This window comes from Ursus arctos, unplaced genomic scaffold (genome assembly GCF_023065955.2).
Source record: "Ursus arctos isolate Adak ecotype North America unplaced genomic scaffold, UrsArc2.0 scaffold_4, whole genome shotgun sequence".
Taxonomy (NCBI): domain Eukaryota; kingdom Metazoa; phylum Chordata; class Mammalia; order Carnivora; family Ursidae; genus Ursus; species Ursus arctos.
The window spans coordinates 1,455,398-1,482,419 of record NW_026623056.1 but is presented as its reverse complement, the minus strand read 5'-3'; the positions used below and the strand labels follow the sequence as shown (position 1 = coordinate 1,482,419).

Genomic DNA, 27,022 nt, shown 5'->3' with positions numbered 1-27,022 from the left:
AAAAGCATCAAAGGTACCATCCATTCTTCAGTGTTCATCATGTTTTGTTAAGTCAATAAAAATTTGAACTCCCAGACACCTACATAATGGGTTTCATATCAGTTCCATCTTCTACCTGTTGAATTAAAATACTTCCATAAAACGTGGGTCTAGGTTACATTTCTACTAATAGGTAGAAAAACTGAGCAATGTATCTAGTGTATTATTTAAGGATTTTTGAGGTTTTTGCCTGAAGTGTCACCAAGTGTCCTAGAAAGGCCTCTAATCTTCTGGCTTATGGATAGATGCAGAGACTTCCAAATGTCAGATACTCCCAAGCAGAGGCTTCTGGAAACCACGAACGATGGTGGCAGCCATAAACTTTCCCACTGGACAAAGATTCCCTGTCTACTTCCTCACCCCTCTGTCACCCTCATCCTACTCCAGATGTGGAAGGTTGGCATTGTTTCGGGCAGTTGAAGGAGAATCATTGTGGAAACTTCCTTCTCTGAGTTAGACTTAGATGTGTGTGATTTCCATGGTGAGAAAAGCAAAACAAAGCCTATGAAATTGCCTACAATTCTGTTGTTAGTAGTCTGGTCTTAACTTATTAGTTTATTTAGGAGCCACTCCATTAGTGAGGGACAATCATCATTTGGGCCTAAGTGCCCCAAGCGACATGATTGAGTGGTGATGTTTTTTCATAAAATATAAGTACAGAATAGAGATCCAGATGCTTTTAATAAAAGTATTCTAGCAAATAATATTTATTGTATTAATTATAAAATGCATTACTTTCCAGAGGAGGATCTTGATGATTGGAATTAGTGACACAAGAGATCAGAGTAATTCAGAATTTTCTACACCACACTTCTCCGTAATGCTCCTCTTGGGTCTGTGACCAGATCATGTTTGGGTAAAACAAGCTGTGAGCAATTCCTCTATGTCAGGAATTCGGAGAAACCCAGAAGACAAAGAAACCCTGGGAAAGAGGTCTAAAGGGAGTATTTGGTGCTTAATGTATATGAGGTTTGCAAGGGCTTTGTAAGCCATGTGGGAGTGAACCCACCACCCAGCAGTGCTCAGTCAGGTTGTTCACCCTCCTCAAGATGCCTGCGCATCTGCTCTGTGGCAGAGCCACACTCGGCTAAAATTGGAGAGAGATGAAGTTTTATCTCACCTGCTCCTCAGGACGCTTTGTCAGTCATTTCCAGACGTCACTTCACTAACATGCTGTTTCCCCCAAAGACCTGGTTCTGACTGGATGCACCTCCTGGTTAAAAGGTCGGACTTTCCAAACTTCATCATCCTTGTCTCTCTCATTTTCTGACTGTCTTCCCTTCAGTTGTAAAGATGAACCTCCACACATTCTTCATGTAACGTGAGGTGCTATTGTTTCACAAACACATAAAAGAAGGCAGAGCTACAGGGCCCACCTAAGAGCTGTCCTATGCTTGCATGTCTTCTCAACCTACCTCCTTACAGACCTTCTGCTTTCACTGCTGCAGAAGGCAGGCACGATGGAGGGCACGACGTCCTTGGCAGAGAGCAGCCCAGAGAGGGTGCTTACATTGCTGGAGGCACGATACTGCTTTGGAGAGAAATTGGCATATTTGTTGCACAACAGGAGACTTATCTATGTTTCTCTGGAATCTGTGTTCGATTCCTCCCTGGGGATATAGTGTCTTGTGAATTCCAGAAGTGAGAGTTCATGAGAGATTATCAGTTATGTGCCAATGTTCCTTCCCTCAGGAGCCCCTTGATGGGCCTTTGGGGCTCAGGCTCCCTAGTGGTGATCAGATAGATACTCTCATGCTATTCTTAGAACAAATGTATTTTGTTGTTTGGACAGGTTACTCTTTTGATGGTGCAGTCACTATAGCAACACCAGCTGACCTGGGACATGAGCTTCTTATTTATTTTCTTCTTCCTTTACCTTCAATTTTATTCATTTTTTGAGTCTGCAACAAGTTTTAGATTCTCCTATAGGTCAGTATCAGAGTCATGGCATCAGATTTCTCATGCTCATTCCTGTTGACTCGCTCCATGGGTTGAAAGGGGTTATTCGTTCTTTATAGTAACAAGTTTTCTCCCCGGTTCACTCTGTGCTTCTAATATGACACTGATAAGTAAATTCCATTTCACGGTGAACAACTCCAGGAGTAGAGAACATGGGGAATGTGATGGAATGCCACAGTTCTAGAAGACACGTCCCCATGTAGCCCTTTAGGTTATTTCAGACTGTTTTAGCAAATGACCCTAAAGGTTGGTATGATTGTTGAAATTTTCTTTTTCTTTCTCGTGAGTTATTGCTGAAAGAGGCTACTTGAACTTTCGGACCTTTTCATTTTTATTCCTTTTATGTTGATGTGTGCATGTGTACATGAGTATGAGTGTACTTAGATGATATATTTGATAATGTTTTTCTTCTGTTATTGGTTTGGAGCCATCTGTAATGAGACTGCACTCTTGTTAACAATTTATTATTGGCTACACAGCATCCATGAGCAAAAAGTTTCATGAGGGTTTATGACTTGAAGTTTGCTCACTTTCTCAGCATCATCTCTGTAAGGTGGAGATGTGTTTTTGTCTTTTACATGGTAACAGCACTTTTTGAGTCATGAAAATTGATATCCTAGTCAGCATAACAGCCCGTTTTTTGAGTGATTTATTCATTGAGAGCCTTTGATGTTTGAATGCACAAAGAATTTTCTTGACACTAAGGTCTGCCAAAATTATAATTTGGGAGCAGGAATTTATTCTACTTTCATTGGGTGGCTGTTGCCACCCCAGATAGTTGAACTGAAGTGTTAAACTGTAGAATTCAACTGGAGGGAGTTAAGGAGCACTTTTGATCTTTTAAAAAAATAGATCTAAAAATACACAGAGAGACAAACACATGCATACTATATATATTCCCATACATAGTAAAGTTCTCCCTTCTGATAAGAAAACATATTTGTGAAATATTCCCTTATTCTATTTTTTTCCAGTTTCATTGAGATATAATTATTATATAATTTTTTTATTTTAATTTTTTTATTATATTATGTTAGTCACCATACAGTACATCCGTGGTTTCCGATGTAAAGCTCGATGCTTCATTAGTTGCGTATAACACCCAGTGCACCATGCAACACGTACCCTCCTCACTACCCATCACCAGTCCATCCCATTCCCCCACACCCCTCCCCTCTGAAGCCCTCAGTTTGTTTCTCAGAGTCCATAGTCTCTCATGCTTCATTCCCCCTTCTGATATCCCCCCTTTCTTTTTTTTTTTTTTTAAGATTTTATTTATTTATTTATGTGACAGAGAGACAGCCAGCGAGAGAGGGAACACAAGCAGGGGAGAGTGGGAGAGGAAGAAGCAGGCTCGTAGCGGAGGAGCCCGATGTGGGACTCGATCCCGGAACGCCAGGATCACGCCCTGAGCCAAAGGCAGACGTTTTAACGACTGCGCCACCCAGGCGCCCCTGATATCCCCCCTTTCTTTATCCCTTCCTTCCCCTACCGATCTTTCTAGTTCTTATGTTCCATAAATGAGAGAAATCATATGATAATTGTCTTTCTCTGCTTGACTTATTTCACTTAGCATTATCTCCTCCAGTGCCGACCATGTTGCAGCAAATATTGAGAACTCGTTCTTTCTGATAGCTGAGTAATATCCCATTGTATATATGGACCACAATTTCTTAATCCAGTCATCTGTTGAAGGGCATCTCGGCTCCTTCCAGGATTTAGCTATTCTGGACAATGCTGCTATGAACATTGGGGTGCATATGGCCCTTCTCTTCACTACGTCTGTATCTTTGGGGTAAATACCCAGTAGTGCAATGGCTGGGTCATAGGAACGTTCAATTTTTAACTTTTTAAGGGACCTCCACACTATTTTCCAGAGTGGCTGTACCAACTTGCATTCCCACCAACAACGTAGGAGGGATCCCCTTTCTCCACATCCTCTCCAGCAATTGTTGTTTCTTGCCTTGTCAATTTTTGCCATTCTAACTGGTGTAAGGTGGTATCTTGGTGTAGTTTTGATTTGAATTTCCCTGATGGCTAATGATTTTTGAACATTTTTTCATGTGTCTGTTAGCCATTTGTATGTCATCATTGGAAAATTGTCTGTTCATATCTTCTGCCCATTTTATGATTTATTTGTTTCTCGTGTATTGAGTTTGAGAAGTTCTTTGTAGATCTTGGATACCAGTTTTTTATCTGTAGCATCATTTGCAAATATATTCTCCCATTCCGTGGGCTGCCTCTTAGTTTTTTTGACTGTTTCCTTGGCTGTGCAGAAGCTTTTTATCTTGATGAAGTCCCACAAGTTCATTTTATCTTTTGTTTCTCTTGATTTCGGAGATGTGTTATGAAAGAGGTTGCTTTGGCCGATGTCGTAGAGGTTGCTGCCTATGTTTTCCTCTAGGATTTTGATGGATTCCTGTCTCACATTGAGATCTTTCATCCATTTGGAGTTTATCTTTGTGTATGGTGTGAGAGAGAGGTTTCATTCTTTTGCATGTAGCTGTCCAATTTTCCCAGCATCATTTATTGAAGAGACTGTCTTTTTTCTACCGGATGTTTTTTCCTGCTTTATCAAAGATTAGTTGCCCAAGGAGCCGAGGGTCCATTTCTGTGGTCTCTATTCTGTTGCATTGGTCGATGTGTCTGTTTTTGTGCCAGTACCATGCTGTCTTTGTAATCACAGCTTTGTAGTACAGCTGGAAATCCGGCATTGTGATGCCCCCAGCTTTGTTTTTCCTTTCCAAAGTTCCTTGGCGATTCGGGGCCTTTTCTGTTTCCATACAAATTTAAGGACTATTTGTTCCAGTTCTTTGAAAAATGTCCTCGGTATTTTGATCGGGATAGCATTGAAAGTGTAGATTGCTCTGGGTAGCATGGACATTTTAACTATGTTAATTCTTCCGATCCATGAGCATGGAATATTTTTCCATCTTTTTGTGTCTTCTTCAATGTCTTTCAAGAGTGATTTGTAGTTTCTAGAACATAGGTCCTTTACATCTCTGGTTAAGTTAATTCCAAGGTAACGTATGGTTTTTGGTGCTATTGTAAATGGGATGGATTCCCTAATTTCTCTTTCTTCAGTCTCATTATTCGTGTATAGAAATGCAACTGATTTCTGAGCATTGATTTTATATCCCGCCACATTACTGAATTGCTCTGTGACTTCTAATAGCTTGGGCGTGGATTCTTTTGGGTTTTCCATATAGAGTATCACGTCATCTGTGAAGAGAGACATTTTGACTTCTTCTTTGGAATTTGGATACCTTTGATCCCTTTTAGTTGTCTGATTGCTGTTGCAAGTTCTTCTAGTACTATGTTGAATAATAGTGGCGAGAGTGGGCATCCTTGTCGTGTTCCTGATCTTAAGGGAAAGGCTTCCAGCTTTCCCCCATTGAGAATGATATTTGTTGTAGGCTTTTCATAGATGGTTTTTATGAGATTTTGGAATGTACCCTCTATCCTTACTCTCTGAAGGATTATAATCAGGAAAGGATGCTGTATTTTGTCAAATGCTTTTTCTGCAAGTAGTGCCAAGTTTTTATTTAAATTCCAGTTAGTTAGCATACAGTATAATATTTGGGAATAGAATTTGGTGATTCATCACTTACAACATCCAGTGCTTATCACAACAGGTACCCTCCTTAATACCCATCACCCATCCAGCCCATCCTCCATCCACCTCCTTCCATCAACCCTCTGTTCTCTATAGTTAAGAGTCTGTTTTATGGTTGCATCTCTCTTTTACTTCCCTCTATGTCCATCTGTTTTGTTTCTTAAATTCCACATATGAGTGAAATCATAAGGTATTTTTCTTTCTCTGACTGGCTTATTTTGCTTAGCATAATACCCTCTAGCTCCATCCATGTTATTGCAAATGGCAAGATTTCATTCTTTCTTATGGCTGAGTAATATTCCATTGTATATATACCACATCTTTATGCATTAATCAGTTGATAGACATTTGGGCTCTTTCCATAATTTGGCTATTGTTGATAATGCTGCTATATTAAAGCTTGAGAAATACTAGCTTAGACCTCTATTAATTCCATGTCCAAAGATGAAAAATAAATAATTAACTATATTTTGAGTTGCAATTGTCAGGTAACCCATTTTTTGTCTTCTCTACCTTTACTCTTGTTCATAAAGAGCTTCAACTGATCCTAAGAAAACTTATTCCCAGTCTGTATCTAAGGTTGTCAAACCCAGCTAATGAGGAATCACAAGAATATAAAGTTCATGTCTATGCTGGTATAAGATAAGGTTGACTAATGAAAGTGATGACAGACTTTTTTACACCTCAAGAAAACTATCTGCATGGTTATTAATGTTTTTCCTCTACAGAAACATGAAGGAAAGCAGAGCAGAGGAAGTGGGAAACCAGATCACAGGGGATTAAGGGGTACATGAGAGATGAAGTGGTGGTTGACCATACACTATTTTTTCATGTCATCTAGATATGGAGGAAAAATGTGAGCACCTGAAGATGAATACATTCCACGGAGACAGTTTCTTTTCTCAACCTCTCTCTCAATCCCCCTCCTTTCCTGTCTCTCCTGTTTGGAGAAGGAGGCTTTGGAAAGATAAAAGTTTAATATTTATGATTCTGGAAAACAAAGGTAAATATTAAGTCTTTGGAGATGTATAGAAGATGGGTTCAAGGAAACAGTGGAGAGGTTGCCTACGAAAAGGATGAGAAATGCCTTATTTTCTAAGAAGGAAGGTCTAAGAATGAAAGTAGTGTAGATGTGGCAGTAGGAATGCTTATGTGTTCTGATAGTGAGAGGCATAATTGGGAAAGATCAGAGTTAGTATTTGTTTTGGTTTAGGTTCCCCAAATCAGAACCTCAGATAAAACACAGGTGTACAGTTTATTTGGGGTTACCTAGGAAAGAGGACTAGAGGGCAGGGAGAGTGAAACTTAGAAGCAGGAAGAACTAATGCCAGTTTGTATGTTTCAAGGTCTCCAGTGTAGGCAATTGGGATATATGCGGCTTCATTTTGCCAGCATGTCTAAGAAGCAGGAACATTTATCCACTGGCCACTCCACCCATTAGGTTGACAGTTGTCTTTAAGGGTAACACTTTCTTTATATTCTGGTTGCATTTTCTCTCTAGCTGACTGGGTCCCAGAGGCTTTGGAGAAGGCTCCAAGACAGAAAATAAAAGGATATGTAGAAGTCTTGAAGTTATTAACAGGGCATCTGGGCATCTGAGTTGGTTAAGTGTCTGCCTTCAGCTCAGGTCATGATCCCAGGATCCTGGAATTGAGCCCCACATCAGGCTCCCTGCACAGTGGGGAGTCTGCTTTTCCCTCTGCATCTCTGTCCCACTCCCCCACCCCTGGCTTTTGCTCTGGCTTTTGCTCACTCTTTCTCTCAAATAAATAAATAAAATCTTAAAAAAAAAGAAGTATTGAGGTTAACATCACCATGAGTCCAAGCTTGCAGCTGCCTAGGCAGCTGTTGCTGAAATAGGTTGAGTAGATGTAATGCAAGGGCACCAAGAGCTTTTCTATAGTCCTCTACTTGACCTATTCAGATCCATTTGTTCACTGTATTATGTCTACACTGTTTCTGAGTTTTCAAGGTTCTGGTAGCCTACAATCTATAAAAATACAGTACAATACAACCTATAAAAATGACTTCATGCAGAATGGTTAATGAATAGCCATCATAGATTCATCCCCCTCCTCCACCACCCATTCTAGCTGTCCCTCATCTTTGTTGAACAACTCAGATAGTCTAACTTGTTTGCCTGCTGGGAGCACCTAGATCTTTATCTCATAATTCTGAGCCTTTGGTTGTTTTGCCCTTGCCAGGCTGCATATGTTGCATTTTCTTGTACAGCGATATGACTGGGCCTGAGAGCACCAAAAGAAGCCCCAGTGAATTCTCTCAATTCCCAGCATACTCGTCCCATCCCTATTTTGTAGCAGCAATCATGGATAATTACAATAGATTACACCGACCAGTATAGTGAATCCTTTATCTGTCTGTTGGTCTGCCAACAAGAGAGTTCTAAGTAGAAGCAGTCATAGCTTCGGGTTTAATGGAACCCATTCTTAGTCCCCTCATAGAATCTTCTCCTCCTCCCATCCTGGTAGCTCATGATTTATTGGCAGAACTTAAGTTTGTAGAGGCAGCAAGAACAAATTCTGCAAGTGAATCACTGGAAATTATGGGGAGTCAAACTTACTTCTAGTTTCTTGTTCTCAGACTTTTGTAATTTTAGTTGTTCAGGGTGAAGCCCTTTTTACATTGATTAAATATGTGTACTACTTTCTGGAGGACAGAGTCGCAAATGCTCGGTGTAGCCCCAAACTGATCCTCATTTACTCCAGTGGTTCTCGAATGGAGACAACTCCCCCCACTGACCAGGGGATATTTGACGCTGTCGGGAGACATTGCTGGTTGTCACACCTGTCACACTTGTAGGTGGACGGTGGGTGGGGGTCAGGGATGCTGCTAAACATCTGCACTGCAAAGGATAGCTCCCCATAACAAAGAATTATTTAGCCCATAATGTCAGTAGTACTTAGGTTGAGAACCCTGGTGATCCTTTAATGTTGCATTCGTGTATTCAGTCAAGTCGACTCCTTCAGTGTGATGCAGTGTATGGTAGGACCAGTGAATCATGCGATCATGTGCCTGTTTTTTTACTTTGTGGGGTGGTAATGTTATGCAGGGACCCATATTAGTAAATCAGTTATTCCATAAGCATAAGGATAGTGGTACAGTCAGAGGCTCTTCAGGAAAGGAAGTCAAACACACATCCAAGAAAAAAAAATCACAGAAAGGACAAATAATGAAAGTAATTTGAATGCAGTCAATGCTGCTTAGTTTTCTTAAAGGATCGTGCCACACTGAGGGTTTAGCATTTGTCTCTGATTGAGGATGCATCCTCAGTAGCTCAGTGGCTTTACCGGCCTTGGTAGGAGAGGGTCCATGTTTTGTGGCTTATGTATAGCCTCCATCCCTACCACTCACTTCATGTGCACTTTGTATAGGCACTAAGGTGAAAGGGGTCGGAGCTGCTTGATATTTCCTGGATGACTTGTTCTTTGTACCTGGAAGGACTCCACTGTGGAGGATCCTCTCTGACGGACTTTGATTTGGGACACAAAGATTTGCACACTTTGTGCTCACACTCGTAGGTCTATTCGTATACTGCCTCTTCAAACTTTGACTCTGAAGTTCCTATCTGGTTCCTTCTGGGGCCTTGACCAAGCAGTAAAACTTTTGCAGCAGTCATTAGGCATGTATATTCTCATCTTGTGTAGCAGGCCATTTCTCCCACCATGAAAGTAGACCACTAAGTGTATTTCTCCCAGCACTTTGCTTTATGAGAATTTCCTCCACCCTTATACTCTATGGCCACCTGTGAGAGGGGCTACGGTACAGCGGTAGTACATTTTCCCCTTGAAGTAGCATATATTCATTTGTGAACCAGGCCTGAGGTTCTTTTCCTTCTTTGTCAGCTGGTTTATGAAAGCTCACTTCCACCATGAAATTATAGGTATGAACTTAAGGAAGAGATGTTGGTGAAGTAAAAGTGGGTCTATGTCTTAAGGGAATGCTTCTTAGTATACCAAATAATTTGCAGTTCTATCTAGATAGTGTCAGAAAACTTAATATGAGGTAAAATAACATGGGTGAGAAAAATTTGGCTAATAATTAACTTGAAGACAATTAAAAATATAGGCACTGTACATCTTCATAAAAATCAATACAACATTTTATTAAGAATCACTAATTCGTAAAATTTTTTCCTATATAATTAAGAAAGATGAATGGAACTGGCATGAACATTCTTTTTTTTAATTTTGTTTATTTTCTTGAGAGAAAGGGTGAGAGAGAGAGCATGTGAGAGAGAGAGAGAGTGAGCACACAAGCAGGAGGGAAGGGCAGAAGGAGAAGCTGACTGAGCAGGGAACCTGATGCAGGACTTGATCCCAGGACCCTGGGATCATTACCCAAGCTGAAGGCAAGCACTTAACTGACTGAGTCACCCGGGCACCCCTGGCATGAGCATTCTTTAAGCTCCACAGATGAATATCAACTAAAATTAGTAGCACTTCAAACCTACCATTGGATATTCTTTATGGATTTGTCAAAGATTAGTTGAGCATAAAGTTGCAGGTCCATTTCTGGGGTCTCTAATCTGTTCCCCTGAACTATGTGTCTGCTTTTGTGCCAGTACCATGTTGTCTTGATAATCACAGCTCTGTAATATAGCTTGAGGTCAGGCATTGTGATATCCCCAGCTTTGGTTTTCTTTCTTAACAATCCCCTGGTGATTCGGGGTCTTTTCTGGTTCCATACAAATTTTAGGATTGTTTGTTTCAGCTCTGTGAAAAATGTCGATGTTATTTTGATAGGGATTGCATTGACAGTGTAGATTGCTCTGGGCAGCATAGACATTTTCACAATGTTTGTTCTTCTAATCCATGAGCATGGAATGTTTTTCTATCTCTTTGTGTCTTCCTCAATTTCTTTCATAAGTGTTCTGAAATTTCTAGAGCACAGATCCTTTACCTCTTTGGTTAGGTTTATTCCTAGGTATCTTATGGTTTTGGGTGCTATTCTAAATGGAATCGATTCCTTAATTTCTCTTCAGTCACATTGTTAGTGTATACAAATGCAACAGATCTCTGTGCATTGATTTTATATCCTGCCACGTTGCTGAATTGCTGTATGAGATCAATTAATTTGGGGGTGAAGTTAAACCTACCATTGAAGTTGGTTTGAACAAAGTTCTAAATGGCTTGTATTTTCTTCCAATATAAAGTATTTTTCAGACAGTTGTTCAGCCATTTAATTTGTTTCTTATGTGAAGTAGGATAAAGATAGCCACTTCTTTTCCAGAATTCAGAAATCCTGCCTTTCAAGCTTAATAAATATTCGCAGTCCAAGTTCTTAATGAATTAAAATCCAGTTGCTGTTTCACATCACTTTGTGGAGCAGATGACTTCTTGAAGGCTACAAACTAAAATTCTGTAAATTACATTTTATATTATGATTTCTTTTAATTGTGTTTTGGAGAGTCATGTTTAAAAAAAAAGTGGCAACAGAAAAAATAAAAGTCATAATTAAAACAACGATGTTAATTAAATATTTTATGGTGGTAGTTTTTATTTTTTTAATTTTTAAAAAACATTTAAAAAGATTTTATTTGTTTATTTATTTGACATAGAGAGAGAGACAGCCAGTGAGAGAGGGAACACAAGCAGGGGGAGTGGGAGAGGAAGAAGCAGGCTCCCAGTGGAGGAGCCTGTTGTGGGGCTCGATCCCAGGACTCTGGGATCACACCCTGAGCCGAAGGCAGATGCTTAATTACTGAGCCACCCAGGCACCCCTGGCGGTAGTTTTTAAATTTTTATTTATTCATTTTTTAAATTCCACTATTATGATGAGGACTGAGTAATGTTTAGAATTGTTCAATCACTAAATTGTACACCTGAAACTAATATAACACTGTACGTTAACTATATTAGATTTAAAATTTTTAAAATTAAGAAATAAAATTGAATAAAGGTACAGAACAGAAAAAACAGAAGGCTGTATTAAGTTTAAAAGTGAACATAGAGGTATTTACATAAATTCAAGAGGCTAAATGTAGGAAAATATTGATGGATCAATAAAGTATTGGTTTATTTTTGTATTATGCCATAAAAACTCACTGAGACAGGTCACTAGTTAAATATATTGAAAAAAAAGTTCCCATATAATTAACATACAGTGTTATATTAGTTTCCATGTGCAATACAGTGATTCAACAATTCTAAACATTACTCAGTGCTTATCATGATAAGTGTATTCTTAATCCCCTTCACTTATTTTACCCATCCCCTCATCTATCTGTCCTTGAACAACCACCGGTTCTCTATATTTAAGAATCTGGGTCTTTCTGTTTGTTTGCTTATTTGTTTTGTTTCTTAAATTCCACCTGTAAGTGAAATAATATGGTATTTTTTTTATTCTGACTGACTTATTTTACTTAGCATTGTACTCTTTAGACCCACCGATGTCATTGCGAACAGCAGGATTTCATTCTTTTTTATGGCTGAGTAATATTCCATTGTGTATAATGTGTATACCATATCTTCTTTATCCACTCATCTATGGATGGACAGTTGGATCACTTCTTTATCTCAGCATTTGTAAATAATGCTACAATGAACCTAGGGGTGCATATATCTTTTCTAATTAGCATTTTCATTTTCTTTGGGTAAATACCCAGTGGTGGAATCACTGGATCATATGTAATTCTTTAATTTTTTGAGGAACCTCCATACTGTTTTCGGTGGTGCCTGCACCGGTTTGCATTCCCACCAACAGGGCACGAGGGTTCCTTTTCCGCCATATCCTTGTCAACACTTGCTTCTTGTGTTTTTGATTTTAGCCATTCTGACAAGTATGAAGTTTATAGAAATAGTTTTAAGGATACTTATATTAAAATAATTCACATAGTGCTAACATTAAAACTCACATGGTACCAGAAGCTGTTGTTTAACTGGATTTACCCCAAAGTGAGTTATGCTCTGAGAAATGTCTTAGACTTTATGTTTAGCTCTTATCTTTACTATATTCGAGGTAGCTAATACACTTTAAATTCCTAATCCTTGTGTTGTACACTCTGAAAAGTCACTAATACCCAGCTAAGGCTCTTAGTCTATGTCTTTAAAGACACATGCTGCATTCTGACAAGGTAGACTTCCTTCAAATTTGAATCTTCTTTATTGGTCAATATGTCTCATAGAGAATTATTGGATTATAGCATTAATCCCCAAAGCAATCTGTGATGTCTGTTACAAGTGTAACAGTTGCTTCAACTCAGTAATGCACAATAGACTCTGTCTTCTTTTTAGAAATTGAATTACATATACCAGGACTAATGGGCTTAGATACTAAAATTTCACTTACTTGATATTTAACCCAAAACAAAATTGAATCCACTTGCTAAAACATTCCTGAATAAGACTACTGCATCTTGTGGTGAGTGGTGTTTAAGATGATAGTAGTAGTTTCTTAATAAAACTTAATTTATGGACAAATATATCACCCATGTTTTATTAAGGTAATTTGCACTTGAGAGATGGAATTCAACTCTCATTTACATTTTATGAACACCGTGTTCAGTCCCAAAGATTTTCCTCAGAGCAGTCTTCATCTCCTTGTTCCTGAGGCTATATATTAGAGGATGGCAGAGGGGTGTTATCACAGAATAAAATAAGGTAATGAATTTTTGAATTTTCACTGGGTGTCCTGATCCAGGACTAACATACATCACCATAACGGAGCCATAAAGCAGGACGACAACAGCCAAATGAGAAGCACAAGTGGAGAGAGCCTTGTGTTGGCCAGCCCGTGAGGGCATCCGCAGCACAGTCAGAATCACCAGAGCATAGGAGCAAAGAATAAAGAGGAAGGTGCCAATCATGAAAATAACATTGAAAGTAGAGTAAAGGAGCTGAGTGATGGTGTCTTCAGAACAAGGCAGCGTCATCAGTGGGACAGGATCACACAAAAAATGGTTGATGGTATTTGGGTCGCAGAAGGGCAACTGTGAAATGAGAACAACTGGAGTTAGGAATAGGATGAGCCCACCCGACCATCCGAAGATGACAAGGCCGGTGTACAGCTGTTTAGTCATGATGCGTGGGTAATGTAGAGGACGACAGATGGCAAGGTACCTGTCAAAGGCCATGATGCAAAGGAAGAAGCCCTCATCACACCCAAAAGAGAAGAAGAAGTAGAACTGTGTGAAACAGCTCACAAAGGAGATCGACTTGCTTGTGGACAGGAAATTGGCCAACATATTAGGGACAGTCGTGGTGACATAATATATTTCTAGGAGAGAGAAATTGCCCAAGAATATGTACATGGGGGTGTGAAGACACCGGTCCCACAGCACAGCATAGACAATGGCCGTATTCCCCATCAGAGTCAGGATGTAGACTACTGAGAAGAGCCCAAAGTAGAGGAGCCGCATTTCTGGGCTTGAGGGAAAGCCCATGAGGATGAAGTGGCTAATGGAGTTGGTGGTTTCTGTGCTGGACACATTCTTTGGTTTGGAAGACATGGAGATGACTTGGTTATTGTACTTTAATGGAGTATGCTGGTTCTTCCTGAAAACACCAAATTTCTTTACCTTTTATTTCATAAAGTAGTAAACAGATTTTTGCTTAAGCAACAAAACTGACTTTCATGACTCAGCCCCTGAACAAAAATTATTTTTCACAGTCACAATAAAGGAAAGAAGGAAAACATGAATTGGAGACAACTTTTTCCTTTCTAAGAATGCTAGGCTAGATACTAGGAATGCCAGCTTTTGTGATTCTGGATAATTATCTCTATTAGTCTACTCTTTCACCTGTTTACCTACACTATCAATAGTACATTTCTGTGCATGTGGAGTTCTTTCAACAGTCTGAGTACTTGATTCTTTATGATTTATAACTGATTAAATAAGAAAAAATATTAAACCAGGACACTTTAAGAATCTGTCTAAATGTAGTATCGTGTCAGGACATAAACTAATATTCATTTTCACTTTCAGTTCCTCCAAGTTGCTCATGGTTTTAAAATGACAAAAAATACTTCTGTCATTCCAGGACTTTTTTTTTCTCTCTCTCTTTTTTTTTTTTTTTTTTGCTACTTTATGTATTTATACCAATGTTTAGTGTAAAAAATGTTTCCTTTCCCTTTTAGGCAACTGAATGCACTATACACTGTGAGAAAGAGTCCTATACCTTGGCCTCTAATTTGCTCTGGCTAAATATTTTGATGCATTTCTATGTGCATATGTGAACTAGATATGACCATTATGGCAGTTGACCTGAGGGAAAGCAGCTGGTCTGAGTGACTGTGACCAAGTTCATTGTGTGCTCATTCATATTCAAGTTGGCTGCAAGAAAAATGGAAAAATAGTTTTATGTTTCTGTGAGGATTTTCATAGCTTTTTTTCCCCCCACAGACTTTTCCCACATGTTCCTTTTTCTCTCTTTTAGGCAGACCTTTGGTATCACTAAGCCCCATCTAGGCCTTTCCTGTCTGGGCATATCTGAAACAAGCAGCTTCTCACTTCTCTTTTTCTTGGGCTACTTCCATCTGAAGTAGTTGTTATTAAATCAAAACTCAGTTCTCCTGTTTCTTTGGTACCTTACTCTGACCTTTTACATTAAGCAAAGTAATTCATTCAAAAATACTTATTAAAATTCTTATTAAAGATACTTATTAAAATTCTCTTATTAAAGATACTTATTAAAATTCTTATTAAAAATACTTATTAAAATTCTCTACTGTGTTAAGTGGTCTTTTAAGTGCTAGAGAAACAGATGTGGATATGACAGATCTTGCATTAATAGAGCACTTATTTTTTCCCCACTCTTGGAAATCTTTTTGAATTTTATAAGGAATATTTAATAAATCGAAGAAGCTTTTTCAAGGTGGAAATCCAAGACTCTCAGTGAAGGAAATCCTGGACCTATTTGTGTAAAGGTCAGACCATATAGATGGCTGACTCTTTTATTTGACCATTATAATGGCATCTAGATGGGAAGGACTACTATTTATAGATTCTCATTGCCCTGAGATTGTATATACAGTTGTAGTAAGTCAGGTGAGCCAAATCCTTGACTCTGTGAGTTTTCTAAAAACAGTTTATATTAATGTTTTTAAAGAAAGAATAAACTCGTTCACACAGGGCTCTTGAGAAATCATGTCCTCTAATAACCTTATTGAAAGTTTAAAAAAATTTATTGAACTATACTTGTTATATGTCAGGTGTACAACATAGTGATTTGACAATTTTATATGTATTGCAATGCTCGCCATGATAAGTGTAGTTTTCATGTTACTGAACATGTTTTTACAACATTATTGACTATATCTCCTATGTTATACTTTTCTATATTCCAATGGATTGTCCTGTCCTTTAGACATTCCTGTGGTCCTATTTACTCAGGACACTAGTGTGAGCCATATCAGTTAAATTATTTTATTTACAGAACAGTCATTAACAAAGGATTTGTTTCAAATCATTATTGATACTTACCCTTCTTGTTTTAAAATATTTCCTAGGGATAATAATTGTCCAATGCCAGAGTTTAGGGTACATCCTGTATGTACAACAAAAATAACAATAAAAACACAATATGCTGAAATCTTGTGTTACTTCAAAAAGAACCCACATTAAACCAGTGCTCATTAATATAACGAAACTGAAAAGTAACATTTGGGCTTGGGAAAGAAGATATCTCTGGAAAGAGAGATTTGCTGTATTTACTCACCAAGCAACAAAAATCATCAAAATAAATCCTTCTCCAGCGATTTGTCAGTTAATATACATCTTCACTTGAAATCCTAAGCTTCTTTGTATAGGTCTTTTATTTATCTTTCAGAGTGAAATACAAACTGAGTAAGAAATATTCTCCAGAACTCAGAGAAACAAGGAAATTGATATTTTTAGGCTTTATTTTTTTGTCAGCATTTCATTCTAATGAAATATTTTCATTGTTTCAAAGATAAGACACTTCCTGTAAAATAATTTTTGCAAAAAATTCGAGCACATGTGGCCCACATGTTATACAGTTTCCACTTACTCTTTGGAGGAATGCTGAGAAGAGGTTTAGAGCCCAGACATAAAATATTACTCCATAGAGCAACAGGTACATGAAGGACTCCTGAGAAATTGGATGATCCAGTTTGTAATCTCTCAGGGATTTCAAAGGGCGAACCTTACAAGGTATTTCATCTCTAGCTTCAAAGTGCAAGTTTCTGATTGAAATGAAAGCCCAGATGAAGGGGTTAGCGATGTCTATTTCTTTGCATCATGAACTCTCAGGATTTGGGATTTATCCTCTTGATGATTTGATAGTATTTGTTCAAAAGAGGAGATAATTTTTGAATTTTCACTTACTTATAATCAAGCACCAAGTCTTAGTATTCCACAAGAAATAATGAAGATATAGAAGTTAATTCTATCTTTTCTTCCTTCTCTGGTATCCATGTATTGTTGAAGGTTTTGGGGGACTAATTAAGTCGTAATAAGGATGGTCATAATAGCTACAATAGGAAGCTCTATCGTTGGATTCCCTTTATCTACTTTGAAGAAGAAACCATTCTTTGATCATCAAATATCTGTACTTGAGGTAGTTTGTTAGAGATTTCTTGGGTCTATTTTATGTACAGCAGAAAGAATTGGCAGCTTAAAATCATAGAAACAAAGGGTAGAATGGTGATTGTCAGGGACTGGGGGTGAAGGAAATGGGGAGATGTTTGTCAAAGGGTACAAACTTCCAGCTATAAGATGAATAAGTTCTAATGTACGGTATAGTGATTATAGTTAACAACTATGTATTATATACTTGAAAGGCACTAAGAAAGTAGATTTTAAATGTTCTCACCACCACCACCACCAAAAAAAAAAAAAGTAATTATATAAGGCAATGGAAGTGTTAACCTTATTGTGGTAATCATTTCACAATATACAAATGTATTAAATCATCATGTTATAATGTTATATATAGATTTACACAATGTTATATGTCAATAATATCTCAGTAAGGCTGGGAAGAATTGGCATCTCAAGAAATTTAATTGGCATACTGTTATTTCACAAATATCTATTGAATACTTACCATGTACCAGTCAATATTTAATGTCCCAGGGATATTGTATGAAACAACCTTACAACTCCTGTCTTCACAGTACATATATTCTTTTGGAGGGAGAAAAAAAATAAATAACATAAATAAGATAATTGTATTATTAGAAAATATGAATAAAAAATAGAGTAAGGAGTGAGGAGAGAATGTTAGAATGGCAGGATTTCATGACTTTAACTAGGGTGGTAAGGCAATTCTCATAGAGAAGATAACATTTAAACAATGTCTTGAAGTGAGAGAACAAACTGTATGGTTATCTGGGGGTATTGCATTTCAGGCAAAAAGAATAGTCAGTCATAGGAACCAAAGGCAGAAGAAAGGGTAATATGTTGGAGAAAGAGCAAAGAGGCCAGCGTGGCAGTGGGAAAAGTAATAGGACAAGGCGGTAGAGAGATAACAGGGTGAAGACGGAAGCTCTAGGGACTTACAGGCTATTGTAGACATCAGCTTTCACTGTTTAGAAAGGATCAGTGAGGGAATTTAAGCAGAGAATAAAGTTATCTGGCTTGAGGTTGTTTTTTTTTTTAATTTTAAAACATGGTCCCTAAAAATATGCATACTGTAATTATACAGCTCACTGAATTACTAAAAGAACATACTTCCACTTCACCACCACCTGAGTAAATATCATTACCTTGACTCTCAGAAGCGTCATTGTCACCTTCCCTGGTAGTACTTCTTTCTCCAGAGTTACCTCTGTCTCTACTTTAAGTAACATCAATTTACCTGTAATGGGGATTTGGGACGTTCTTTCTTTTTTTTTTTTTTTTTTCTTTTTTTTTTTTAAGATTTTTATTTATTTGACAGAGATAGAGACAGCCAGCGAGAGAGGGAACACAGCAGGTGGAGTGGGAGAGGAAGAAGCAGGCTCATAGTGGAAGAGCCTGATGTGGGGCTCGATCCCATAACGCCGGGATCACGCCCTGAGCCGAAGGCAGGCGCTTAACCGCTGTGCCACCCAGGCGCCCCTGGGACGTTCTTTCTTGATGATTTGACAGTATTTGTTCAAAAGAGGAGATAGTTTTCAAAATTTCACTAATAATCAAACACCAAGTTTTCAATTTGCCTGATTTTGAAATGTACATAAATAAATCATACAGCATCTGTTTTGTGTCTGGAAACTCTTACTCATAATTAAATTTCTGAGATTTATCGGTGATCTTTCATATAAATGTAGTACATTTATTTTTATTACTACATATTATTCCTTTGTATGAATGTACCACATCTCCACCTTACTGTTTTGGGGACATTTGGGTTGTTTCCAGTTTGGGGGAACTATGAGTAATGCTGCAATGAAGTACTCTACATATCTCTTGGCGAATGCTTACAAGAATTTATGTTGTGTATGTATAAGATTGCTGGATTCCAGGGAATGCATAAATTCAACTATAACAGATAATGTCAAAGAGTATTCCAAAATGGTTAATCAAATGGATAGTCTCATGAGTAGTCTATGATAATCCTCACTATTCTGTGTTTTTGTTTTAGTTTTTGTGTTTTTTTTATTATATTATGTTAGTCACCATACAGTACATCCCTGGTTTCTGATGTAAAGTTCTATGATTCATTAGTTGTGTATAACACCCAGTGCACCATGCAATACATGCCCTCCTTACTACCCATCACCAATCTATCCCATTCCCCCACCTCCCTCCCCTCTGAAGCCTTCAGTTTGTTTCTCAGAGTCCATAGTCTCTCATGCTTCATGTTTTTTGTTTTGTTTTGTATTTGTCCTTGGTTATGTCAGTTTTTTGGGAAAAAAAAACATTTAGGAAAACACATCCTGTGTTATTTCCTTTTTAAAATAATGACTTTTCAAGAGGCTTGCTCATTTTTAAATTATTGGGAATTTTAAAGGTTTTAAAAATATATTCTGGGGGAACCTGAGTGGCTCAGTCAGTTAGGTGTTGGACTTTGATTTTGGGTCAGGTCATGATCTCAGGGTTGTGAGATCTAGCCCTGCATCCGGGCTTTATGCTTAGTGGGGAGTCTGCAAGAAAGTTTGTCTCTCCCTCTTCCTCTGCCCCGCCACCCCCCCCCAGTGTGTGCTCTGTCTCTCTCTCTCTTAAAATAAAATATATATATATAATATTATGTATAATGTGTATTTTATATATATATTGAAAACAAGCCTTCAATCAGTTATATATATTCCAAATACTTTCTCCTGTTTAATAAGCTTCTTTTTTCAGTCTCATAATTGCTTTTTAATGAGAAGTTTTTTCTTCTAAATTTGAATTTCAGCGTAGTTAACATATAGTGTCACATTCGTTTCAGGTGTACAATATAGTGATTCAGCAATTCCATGTATCACCTATTTCACCCATCCCCCATTTATCTCCCCTCTGATAACCATCTGTTTTTCTCTACAGTTAAGATTTTGTGTTTTGGTTTGTGTCTCTTTTCTTCCCCTCACCCTTTGCTTGTTTTGTTTCTTAAATTCCACATATGAGTGAAATTATATGGTATTTGTCTTTCTCTGGCTTATTAATGAACAGAAATTCTTCATTTTAATGTGTCTAATTTATCAATCAAGTTTCTTTATGGCTAATTCTTTTTGCTTATTTCAAAGTTATGAAAATATTCCATTTTTTAGAAGTGTTGGTGCCTTACTTTCAAATTTAAAAACTGCAATTATCCTGGTCATAATTTCTGTGTATGGTGTGACAATAGGTAAAATTTCATTTTTCCACATGAAAATCCACTTGACTTAGACATTTTTTAATTAAACCTATATTCTACACCTGCTGTGTAGTCCTATTTTTATCATAAATTAAGTGTCCATGTATGCATGGGTTGGTTTCCGGATTCTCAATGAATTTTGTCTGTCTCCTTGTACCTATTGTACCAGTACACGTTCTCTTAATTATTGTAGCTTTATAATAAGTTTTGATATCAAGTGAGATAAGTCCTCCCAATTTATTTCTCCTCAAACTCTTCTTGATAGTCTTTGCCCAATGACTTTCCACATAAATTTAGAATCCTCTCATAAATTTGCACAGAAATTATTGCTGGAATTCTGATTGGGATTGCTTCTAATGGGGACATTGATTGTCATCTACAGAATAATTATTCTTATAATCCATGGACTTGGCATATCTTCCTATTAATTTATATCTTCTTGAATTTCTTCCAACAAGTTTTCTGTACAGAAGGCTTCTCAAATATATTTGTTTTCCTTTTTTCCCACTGAGCTCCTCTCTTCATTGTTTGCCATTGTTATAATACAGAGAGATGGGCTGGGGGGCAAATCGTAACATGGAAATTTGTAGCCAATTGTAAGGATATTTGTGAAGTTTGCGGCTTGTTGACCTCATTCCAACTTGGCAGTTTGAGGTCAATTTCTTACCTCCTCCCCCTCTTTTCCAGTTGGGGATCCCTTTACCAAATGAAGCAGTAAAGTCAGAGCACTTGGCAGGTCCAAGTTGCTTCCAAGGCTGTCTTGCTATCCTAAATCCCCAGAGTTTCTGGGTCCTTTGGTCCCCCTCTTCTGGTTCCTCTTTATTTGCCTGGAGTCTTCTCACTCTGTTTGTCCTCCCGTTTTGTTGAGAAATAATTGACATACATCACTGTATAAGTTTAAGGTGTGCAGCATGATGGTTTGATTTACATGTGTTGTGAAATAATTACCACTATAAGTTAACTTAACCTCCATCCTCTCGCATAGATACAATGAAAAGAAAAGAGAAAATTTCTCCTAAATGACAACTCTTAGAATCTATTCTCTTAGCAACTTTAAATCTCTAAGGTCTGTGAGTAGTTTGCACTTCATTATTTCTCCAAACCAGGGCTCACTATTTAGCACATAGGAGACACTCAGTAAATGTTTGGGAGATGAGTATATTAAAAAATGAGTGCAGGAATATTTCAAAGGAGAAGAAGAAAATGGTGGGAAAGAGAAAATACATCATTCAGATATCATATGGTATCTGAATAATAGACACTGACAATTAGGTTTCAGCACCTTTGAATGTGTTTGGGATGGGAAAATAGTGTACATTTTGTCAGTAGTAAGTTCATGGCTTCAGGAGTTTCTATAAGAATAATGTGAACATTATCTCCTCCAGTGCCGTCCATGTTGCAGCAAATGTTGAGACATCGTTCTTTTTGATAGCTGAGTAAAATTCCATTGTATATATGGACCACATCTTCTTAATCCAGTCATCTGTTGAAGGACATCTCAGCTCCTTCCACGATTTAGCTATTGTGGACAATGCTGCTATGAACATTGGGGTGCATATGGCCCTTCTCTTCACTACATCTGTATTTTTGGGGTAAATACCCAGGAGTGCAATTGCTGGATCATAGGGTAACTCAATTTTTAACTTTTTAAGGGACCTCCACACTGTTTTCCAGAGTGGCTGTACCAACGTGCATTAGAGATTATGCTAAGTGAAATAAGTCAAGCAGAGAAAGACAATTATCATAAGGTTTCTCTCATCTATGGAACATAAGAACTAGGAAGATTGGTAGGAGAAGAAAGGGATAAAGAAAGGGGGGGTAATCAGAAAGCGGAATGAAGCATGAGAGACTATGGACTCTGAGAAACAAACTGAGGGCCTCAGGGGGAGGGGGTGGGGGAATGGGATAGACTGGTGATGGGTAGTAAGGAGGGCACGTATTGCATGGTGCACTGGGTGTTATACGCAACTAATGAATCATGGAACTTTACATCAAAAACCAGGGATGTACTGTATGGTGACTAACATAATATAATAAATAATATTATAATAAAAAAAGAAGATAACCAAAATTATTCACCCATTCATAAAAAGAAAGAAAGAAAAAAAAAGAATAATGTGAAAAGAATTTGGTTTCCAGGGTGGGATGTGGTTTCAATATTGATAATACCATTCTCTGGGGCCTAAGATCTTAAAGACGATCTAAGGCACATTTTGTTGGGGGATGAAATTCAAGAGGAAATTCAGAAAAAAATTCCTGGATATATTGATAGGGAGGCCTGGAAGGATATGGGGAAAACTAAAGACACAACTATTTTTTTAATTATTATTATTTTTAAAGATTTTATTTATTTATTTGACATAGAGTGAGAACGAGTGAGTGAGAGAGAGTATGAGCAGGGGCTGGGGGAGGTAGGGTGGGGGGCCTGAGGGAGAGGGAGAAGCAGGCTCTCCACTGAGCAGGGAGCCCAATGCAGGGCCAATCCCAGGACTCTGAGATCATGACTGAGCATAAGGCAGCTGTTTAACTGACTGAGCCACCCAGGTGCCCCAAAAGACACAACTATCAAAGAAATTAAACTTGTCAAAATACATAGATCAGGTCATTTTCCCACACACAGGGCTGATAATTAGAACTCTGGGAAGGAAATCATTTTAGGGAGACAACCTTGAAGACCTGAGACTCACCTGCCTAAATCTCTCCTAAAATATCTTTTAGTGTGCTCTCATCCTAGAAATAAAAGTATTTTTCTTATCATTTTAAGTTATATACCACTGTAGGACATTTGCTTTTTGACTTGTTACTAGACATACACACTGTGCTAGGAAATTATATACAATTAAAATGACTATTTTAGAAAATCTAAGAAAAATTGGCAAATATGAAATAATATAGAAAAAATTAAAAATACTATTAATGACACTACTAGTCCTTTAATGGGTCATATAAAAATAATACTTTGTCGCATTTCCCCACTTTTCCCATTCCTAAGTTATTTCTAATCATTTTATAGCAATTTTTTGCATGTCTTCATAAAATTTTAATCTTTTTTTTTATTTTATTGAAGTATAGTTGATACACAATGTTACATTAGTTTCAGGTGTACAACATAGTGATTCAACTTCTCTGCTCACCACAGTGTAGCTACCATCAGTTACCATACAGTGTTATTGCATTTCTATTGGCTATATTCCCTATGCTGTAAGTTGTATCCCTGTGACTTATTCACTCCATAATTAGAAATCTGTATCTCTCACTTGCCTTTACCCGTTTTGCATGCCCCCTTACTGCTTTTTCATTTGGCAAGTGGAACTGTGGGATCTTTGGTATTTCTATTTTTAATTTTTTGAGGAACTTTCATAGTTTTCCATAGCAGTTATACCAATTACATTCCCACCAACAGTGTTCAAGGGTTCTTTTTCCCCTTCATCTTTGCCAACACTTGTTATTTCTTGTCTGTTTGATGCTAGCCATTCTGCCAGATGTAGGGTGATATAACTCCTTGTAGTTTTGATCTGCGTTTCCCTGATGATGAGTGATGTTGAGCATCTTTTCATGTGTCTTTTGGCCATCTGTATGTCTTCTTTGAAAAATATCTATTCAGGTCCTCTGCTCATTTTTAAATCAGATTGGATGTGTGTGTGTGTGTGTGTGTGTGTGTGTGTGTGTGCGTGCTGAGTTCTATAAGTTCTTTATATATTTTGGATACTAACCCCTTATTGGATATATCATTCACAAATATTTTCTCCCATTCACTAGGATGCCTTTTAGCTTTGCTGATGGTTTCCTTTGCTGTGCATAAGTTTTTTTGTTTTGGTATAGACCCAATAGTTTATTTTTGCTTTCATTTCCCTTGCCTGTGGAGCTCTATCTAGAAAAAAATGTCGCTAGGTCTGATGTGAAACAAATTACTATCTATGTTTTCTTCTAGGAGTTTTATGATTTCAGGTCTCACATTTAAGTCTTTAATCCATCTTGAGTTTATTTTTTGTGTATAAGAAAGTGGTCCAGTTTTGTTCTTTTGCATGTAGCTGTCCAGTTTTCCCAGCACCATTTGTTGAAGAACAACCATACTATTTTATTTCTTTTTTAATACTATCTTATTTCTACCCTCAGACTTATACACACTATCCTCTCTGCATGGTTAGTTTTCATTCCACACAGACAGAAAAATTCTTTAAAAATCATAAAGCACTTAAAAATCAATTATTATTATTTCATTAAGGTTTTTCCAGGTAATCATATTTCCAGGTCTCATCTCTGTTTCAGTACATTTATTCTTTTGTATTGAATGGTACTAAGATAAGGAATACAGTAAGTTATAAGAACGTAAAACAACCCAAAGAGCAAGCAGTTAGAAAAAAACCTATTTTCACAAAATGCTATTTAAGAGTTAGATTTGCTGAGAAGAAATTTTTTGACGAGCCCAGTTTGAGGAACAATCCAAAACTGCAAAGGGCCTACATATAGAAAACAAGTATTCTGAATGAGAAAGGAAAAGATGTTCTGGTTTTTCTGGTGGGTGATGGGAAGAGCATGAGGAAAGAAGAGAAAGAGGCAGAACAGGTATAATATGAAAGATAGGCTGCATGTTCTAGCACAGTGGCCGTTCCTATGACTTTACCTAACCCCAACCTGTAGTCAGGTTAATAAACGCACACAAAACTGGAATTACTTCGTTTTTGGATAAAATGTTGAAGGGGTGAGTCTCACATTCAGACTGATAAGATCAAAACAAGATAGGGGGTAGATTCAGGGGTGGGAGAAAGGAAGCACACATGAACATGTTTATACGGTATATATGTAGGGAAATAGTGGTGGGTATCTAAGGCATGTGATCCCTGAGAAACTGGGTATCAGAGACAAAGTTACCTATATCTGTAAAAGATAGAAGCTGACCAGGTGACATCTGGGTTATATTTGATTTTCTCCAAAGAGTCCTGATAATGTTTCACATTTTCCTGTTTGCATGCAAGACACACAAGAATATTAATACAATAAAGCCTAGTACACACGATTGATGCAAGTTCTTGTAAGATCTTATTTGCTATTTGCTTCATTGAGATGCATTTCTAAAAATATTCCAGGGAATATGGGAGACATATTTGCCTCTCAAATTTACTTAAGACCATTAACTTCCTATAATTTTATATCACTATGTGTCCTACACATATATGGATTCTAGTTCTTGAGAGGTTGTCTTTGACCAAATCTCATCATCCTAAACAGTTTTCTCAGGGCCTTCTTCATCTCCTTATTCCGGAGACTGTAGATGAAGGGATTGAAAAATGGAGTCATCACAGAATAAAATAAAGTCACAATTTTTTGGGTCCCTGCTGGATTGCCTGCCGTTGGGCTCACGTACATCACCATGATAGAACCATAGAACAGGGACACTACAGCAAGATGGGAGCCACACGTGGAGAAGGCCTTCTGCCGGCCTTCTGCTGAGGGTACCCTCAGCACAGCTCTGATCACCAGAGTATAGGAGCTGGTAATGAAGAGGAAGGTGGAGAAAATGAGGACTGAGTTAAAGATGGCACAGATGATCTCAGTAGCAGGAGCTGGCACACAGGACAGCTTCATAAGGGGCCCTGGGTCACATAAAAAATGATCAATTGTATTGGGACCACAAAAAGGAAGTTGGGAGATCAGGTAAACTGGGAGGAGAAAACAAGAAAAGCCACACACCCAGCACCCAGCTCCTATTCTGATGCAGTGCTGAACAGTCATGGCAGTGGGGTAGTGCAGGGGCCTGCAGATAGCAAGGTACCTGTCAAAGGCCATGGCAGACAAGAAGAAGGTCTCAGTGGTGCCCATGGAGAAGAAGAAGTAGAACTGGAGGAAGCAGCCATAGAAGGAGATGGTGCTGATCTCAGAGAGCAAGTTGGCGAGCATATTGGGGACAGTAGAAGTGACATACCACATCTCCAGGAAGGCAAAATTGGCCAGCAGGATGTACATGGGGGCATGGAGATGGGTGTCCCACCACACTGCAGAGATAATGCACAGGTTTCCAGTTAGTGTCAGGACATAGACTGCAAAGAAGAATGAGAAGAGGAGGATCTGAATCTTCCAGGAACAAGGGAATCCAAGAAGAATGAATTCACTCACAGGGTCAGAGTGGTTATTTTCAACTGGGTTTTTCATTTTTTTCCCCTTCAAACTGCAATAATAAGATATCACCATGTTACAAATGACTACATCTTAAGATGTTCTCCAATCTTCTTTACAATTCAATTGGCAGCACGGTTTTAGATTACTTAAAGATATTTAGCACTACTTGCCCCGGTGATATTGGGAGGAAATAAGGAACTTGGGGGGGTGCGTGCTTGTTACAGCTTACCATCATGATTGCCATGGCCATCATGGGCCGTTAAGCCCCTGCTTTTTTGTGTGTGTGTCCTCAGCACTACATAAAATGAAGATAGATGCTTCTTGTCATTCAGAGGCTTTCAACCAAGTCCAGGAACGTCAACTTTAAATCAACTGTTGCTTATAGCAAGGCCACTTTGACATTTGTGTGCCCTCTTATTTTTAAAGATCTCCTGAAATCACACAATTTGCAATATTACTTTCTCTCAGGGTTTAGTGACATAGGCACAATTCTTCAAAGCATTCTTTATTTTTAACTCGGTTCCCTTTGCAGTTAAAAATTTGTTGCGGAAGA

At 38.0% G+C, this 27,022-nt stretch overlaps 2 protein-coding genes across 2 annotated transcripts; both read right to left on the bottom strand.

Moving 5' to 3' along the window:
- Nucleotides 1–13,112: 13,112 nt before the first annotated feature.
- Nucleotides 13,113–14,081, bottom strand: LOC125281842 (olfactory receptor 11G2-like). The gene has a single exon (XM_048215773.1). It carries the CDS (start codon nucleotides 14,079–14,081, stop codon nucleotides 13,113–13,115), a length of 969 nt encoding a protein of 322 aa, XP_048071730.1.
- An 11,452-nt stretch (nucleotides 14,082–25,533) lies between these two features.
- LOC125281843 (olfactory receptor 11H6-like) lies at nucleotides 25,534–26,541 on the bottom strand. Its single transcript, XM_048215774.1, has one exon. The coding sequence runs from the start codon at nucleotides 26,539–26,541 to the stop codon at nucleotides 25,534–25,536; it is 1,008 nt and encodes a 335-aa protein (XP_048071731.1).
- Between the last annotated feature and the right edge of the window lie 481 nt (nucleotides 26,542–27,022).

What these genes read in the sequence shown, in the direction of transcription:
- LOC125281842 (XM_048215773.1), bottom strand. Translation starts at nt 14,081, where the DNA reads ATGTCTTCCAAACCAAAGAATGTGTCCAGCACAGAAACCACCAACTCC.
- LOC125281843 (XM_048215774.1), bottom strand. Translation starts at nt 26,541, where the DNA reads ATGGTGATATCTTATTATTGCAGTTTGAAGGGGAAAAAAATGAAAAAC.